Source organism: Pteropus vampyrus, unplaced genomic scaffold, assembly GCF_000151845.1.
Source record: "Pteropus vampyrus isolate Shadow unplaced genomic scaffold, Pvam_2.0 Scaffold2, whole genome shotgun sequence".
NCBI classification, from domain to species: domain Eukaryota; kingdom Metazoa; phylum Chordata; class Mammalia; order Chiroptera; family Pteropodidae; genus Pteropus; species Pteropus vampyrus.
In genome coordinates this window covers 12,653,318-12,658,597 of record NW_011888783.1, presented here as the reverse complement: position 1 = coordinate 12,658,597, position 5,280 = coordinate 12,653,318, and the positions used below count along the sequence as shown (strand labels likewise).

The window sequence follows — 5,280 nt, the reverse complement described above, 5'->3', positions numbered from 1 at the left end:
CAGTTAAGTTTCTTAAACCTCTTTGCCTCTCACTGTGGTTCGTCGGCCTGATTCCAGGTTCCATGCCTACCAACTACGAGCTCTACTACGGTTTCACAAGGTTTGCCATTGAGCTCAATGAGTTAGATCCTGTACTAAAAGATCTTCTTCCACCAACAGACGCCCGATTCCGGCCAGATCAGAGGTGAGCTTGGCAGTGGTATTTAAAATGGACACTAGATCATGGCATCACTACAGGTGTCACTATACATGTCATCGAGACTTATTTTCACCACCATTATTTATTTATTCATTCCCTTATGTACTCAGCAGTATTTGTGAATTTTCTGCCCTAGGTAAAACATCAGCCATAGAATGATCATAACAGGTTAACTCACTAAAAAATACTCCACGGAAGACAACACGGATATTTTTTAACAAAAAGGTTCCCCCATCACTCCTAAATTTACCAAGGTCTGCAAATTCATAAATTCTATCTCCACTAAATATAGAATCACTCCTCACCCTACATTTATACTTTTTTACTGCTATTACTCTATAGCATGGAGTATTTTTTAAAGAGAAGAATAAGAGAATAAGTTACAGCGACACCTAGAAATGCTTTGCGTCAAAGTCTGGAGTTTGCCTAATATGGTTTAGATCCCACAGGGTGTGAGATGTACTCAAAATGTAGTACCTTTAATACCTTCTGATTCTCATTTTTTTTTTTTATTCTTATGTAGTTCTGTACTCATATTGTCTACGCCTATAAAATTAATTTTACTTTTTCCAAAATCTTTATATGCCATGCAGATTCCATCTAAGATCATTTTCTGTTTCTAGTGTATTTGTGGCTTTATTTGTCTTCTGCCAAAATGTTCCCGGCATTGAGTGTTCTACTGTTCAGTTCTCTTCCCTCTCTCTCTCTCTAGAACATGCAGTCTCATTGTTTAACATTCAAATTTATCAATAAGCTTCCTGCACAGTGCGTATCAAATTGTATCCCTGTTCTTTGCTCTCATTTTGAAATTTAAATATTTGCAAATCACCATTGGGTTTTCTTTTTCTTTCTCAATTCTATTTCAGTATTCTTTTTCTGAATTTCATTGACTATTCATGTCTTTTCCGTGGTCTTTTGTAATTTTCCACAACTGTTCCCTTTTCTTTTTCATCAGTTTTACCTTTTCCAATAAAATGGGTAAACTCCCTTCCTCTCAGTCTGTTCTAAAACTAGATGGAGAACAGCCAGTTACCATCCTCTATTCTGTGACCTTAACAAGTACTTTTTGATAATATGGAAAAGGAGCACAGCCTTGGACTTCATGCTGTTCTAACCCTGGGCTCCAGTCGTCCTGAAAATTTCAAGTTGTAGAACTCTAGACAGCACAGAAAAATCTTCAAGGCCAAACCACTCATCTTTCACTTCTACCCTTATATTGCTGTATGCAATAATTCAGCTCACATACACAGAAAGTATGTTAATTGATGGCCAGGGATGAGGGGACATTATCAGAGTGCTACTGTTTATGTTCACAGCAAGCAGAATGTAATTGTTTGCAAGTTAGATCATTTTTCTTATTAGAAAAGAGGATGATATATTTAAAGAGTAACTGTGTTCTGCTTAGATTTTTGGAAGAAGGAAATTTAGAAGCTGCAGCAGCAGAGAAGCAAAGAGTAGAGGAACTCCAGAGATCTCGAAGACGATACATGGAAGAAAACAACCTTGAACATATACCAAAATTCTTTAAGTAAGTCAGTCTATTTCCATAACGAGTTCATGTTTTGCAAATGGTTGCCACAGGCAATGAGAAACTCCAGGTGAAAAGAAAATGAGGGAACATAAAGGTGGACAAATTAAAACTGGTTTTGGCAGTGAAAATAATTTTGTCCTTGTGCATAGTTTGTAACCATAAAAATAAAATTTCCTTACAGCTCTTCTTTTCGTGGACAGAAAAAAGGAGTGAGGGTCTTGCCCAGAACACTCTTTCTCTTTCAGCTCCACCCTTTCAAATGGTAGAAACTTATTCTCACCCCCTCGCTCAAACGAGATGGGACTCCAATGCCCACAAGGTCATCCTGGCTTCATTAGTATTTAATTTTCTTTCTGGCACATAGAGCTTGTGTCCGTTCATATTTGGTTCCTCTCTAGTGTTTATTACAGGATTATTTGCAGGATTATGTATACATCACACAGATTAAACTGCAGTTTTCAGATCCATCTGTTGCCTCCCAGAGCTGGGGCAGATCAGCTCGAAATAACTTGGTGTCCTTTGTAGTTGCCATCTCATGACTGCCCTAGGAGGAATGCGGGCTTGCCCTTTAGATGTCGAAAGTGCACTCTGGATATATCGGCCCTGCAGAGGTTCTTAGAGCTATTGAAGTTGCATATTTTCCCCGTGAGTGAAGCAGAGACTATTTTTGTGGGTCCAGGGCTTGAAGCTTTAGTAACAGTATTTGTACATGCTTTGTTTGAGGGCACTTCACTTTCTAGCCCTATCTGGAGGTGATTTATTCCTGCCCTTATGCTCCTCTCCCCAAGACCCTACTCACTTCCATTTCAAATGTTTAACAGTAAAAATGAGTTTATTTCTGATCAAAAGTAGTAGTCAGCAATAAGCAGATAGGACACTAACTGGCTTACAAAGTACTGCTTATTTGTACACGTCTTATCTACCGGAGAGAGTCCAATGATCAGGTCACCTTGATATAATTTGTGTCTAATGGTTTTTGTTTTTTTTTTTTATTTTTATTTTATTTTTCACAGAAAAGTGATTGATGCCAATCAAAGAGAAGCCTGGGTTTCTAATGACACCTACTGGGAGCTGCGAAGGGACCCTGGGTTTAGCAAAGTAGACAGCCCTGTTCTTTGGTAACCTGGGAATGTAGAGCTAGCCAACATATCATGCCCTGAATGAATAAATAACTATGCACAATTATGTTTCTTAGAGCTCCGCGTGGTTTCTGGGTCGACCGAACACCGACCATTTGCTTTTCTATTCATCTTTATAATGGACTTTCAGAAGTGCATTAGACAAGGCCCCTAACTACTTTTGGATCCTTTCTGTGTTGCTGCAACCTTATTCCTTAAAAAAAAAAAAAAAAAAAATCCACACCCTCCTCGAAAAGCAGAATTAAAGGAGCAGAATATAAAATCCAAAGTCTGATGAGTTTGTAAGGAAAAACAAACTGTAACTGGTGCTCAAAGCTGATCCAGAGAGTTTAAAGCAACATGACATAAACTGTGCATTCGGTCCTTTTTCTGGTCGCTCCATCCCCTCATTGTGGGAGCTCCTGGGCCATGACAGTCGGTCAGCTCAGACTTCGAGTGTGTCTGTTTGATGTGGTGTACTCGTGCTGGCCTTGTCAATAAAGACGTGATGCTTCTCAGAACCTGTTCCATCTGTACGCCATTGTTCATGCCTTAAGAAATGCGAAGATGTAAAATAAATCATTTTTTTTAATGTGTGCTCATAGGTTTATGTGAAGGACAGATCTTTTGAATCATGGCATGATTCACTTTGTGAGCTCATAACAATTATGAGTCTAACTTAAATGGATTCAAAAAGTAAACAGCACATGCTTTACTTCGATATATTGGTTACTGCATCATATGCGAAGGGCAAGAAGGAGACAGTGTGCTGGGTAGACTTCCGTGTTCACGTTGCTTGCTCAGTTCCTGCCCTGCACCCAGATAGTACGCCACCCCTCCTCCACGCGACCTCACGGTGTGCCCTACTATTTGGCAATGTGTATTTGATTTGAACACTTGGCATCAGTGTTTAAACCCTGGAAGGGAATAACAGAAAGCATATGGAGTTTCTGGGCTGGCTTAGGAGTACTGTAAACATCACTATTGTTAAGTGAAACACAGTATAACCTGCATTTCTATCCTATGCCCAAACCATTGGCACGAGTGGACTCCCACTGGGAACAGAAGCGAGAATGCTAGTAGCTTATTTGCATTGTTTAAGTGAGTTCTTTCCAAATTATATTTTATATTTTCATCAGTGATTCTGTATTATATATGACTGCATATTAAGCATTTACCTTGCTACTGGCAGAGATATGAAACTTAAGCTAAGGAATTTATCCATTCTAACAAAAAAGGAGGGGCACAAAAGTGTTTTACATACTTAAGGATTTATTTCTTTTCCCAGTATACAGAAGCTTTTGTAGGAAACTTGTATCAGTATTCTTGAGTTGCTGTACGTAGATAACTGCATAAATGCCTATATGTTTAAAATAAAATCTCCCTAGTCTACGGCCATGCTACCCTGAACATGCCCAATCCCGTCTGATCTCGGAAGCTAAACAGGGACGGGCCTGGTTAGTACTTGGATGGGAGACCACCTAGGAAGGCCAGGTGCTGTAGGTGTAAAAAATAAAAAAATAAGGGATTGTAAGCTGACAAGGTCCTTGCAATCTGTGAGGTCAACCAAGGGTTGCCTTGCCTAAAAACAAAAAATAAAAAAGATAAATAAAAATAAAATCTCTCTAGCGATTTCGCTAAAGAATTATAAAATTACATATATTTTATTCTTAGTGTTTTATTCTAGATTCTTACCATCAGATTTTAAGTGTTATTTTAAATTCTGATAACAAGGTTACTTACATTTTGTGTTTTGTGCTTTCCTCGTAATAGCTAATCCACCATCAAATCCAAACTTCTGAGCGCACAAGGGAAAACTATGAAGTGTCCACTAGGTGGAGCAATATTTCAGTTCTCCTAAAACTCATCCTTTCTTTTATCTGAGTCCCTGCGTTATATGTACAGTATGCATTGGTTTAGGATGACATTTCATTCTCAGGCAAACTCCTTGATCTATCGCCAGATCTAAGTGTTCTGTTTAGGCAACACCCTTCCTAGATTTCTCAATGCCTTTACTTCCCATTTTAAATCTACGGGTAGTTTGCCCCAGGGTAGTAAAATGTTCCCTTGTTATCAATTCTTTTTTTGCTTATTCTTCTTGACATTTTTTTATTTGCATCCTGAGACATGTGCCTATACTTTTAATTAGAATTTAATGATAACTTTACTGAATTCCTCATAGAAGTATGTCCTCCTGCAATTGCTAAAGCTTTAAATACCATATAAAATGGTTCTGGTCTGTACTTACTAGCTCTTTGAACAGACTCAAAATATTTCAGCTAAGATAAGAAAAGAATTCTGTAAAATAAGGTGCTACAAGTAAAGAAGTAGGAAGGCGAGGTGTCAGTTACCAACGGATATGACGTCAGGCAGCTGGGAGAGGACTCAGGAACCAACGGGGAAGCGACAACTGTTTGGGTTGTAACTGAGAA

General features: G+C 38.6%; 1 protein-coding gene and 1 pseudogene across 3 annotated transcripts in view; both read left to right on the top strand.

Annotated features, from left to right (window-relative positions):
- OSBPL6 (oxysterol binding protein like 6) overlaps positions 1 to 3,143 on the top strand; it is an 83,030-nt gene extending 79,887 nt beyond the window's left edge. For all 3 annotated transcript variants that reach the window (XM_023529159.1, XM_011356821.2, XM_023529148.1), the window contains 2 exons: positions 1,605 to 1,727; positions 2,744 to 3,143. In XM_023529159.1, the coding sequence (XP_023384927.1) occupies positions 1,605 to 1,727; positions 2,744 to 2,852 (232 nt within the window). In that variant the 3' untranslated portion in view covers positions 2,853 to 3,143. The remainder of the gene's footprint in view (positions 1 to 1,604; positions 1,728 to 2,743) is intronic.
- Positions 3,144 to 4,235: 1,092 nt separating this feature from the next.
- On the top strand, positions 4,236 to 4,354 carry LOC111739797 (annotated as a pseudogene).
- Positions 4,355 to 5,280: the final 926 nt, after the last annotated feature.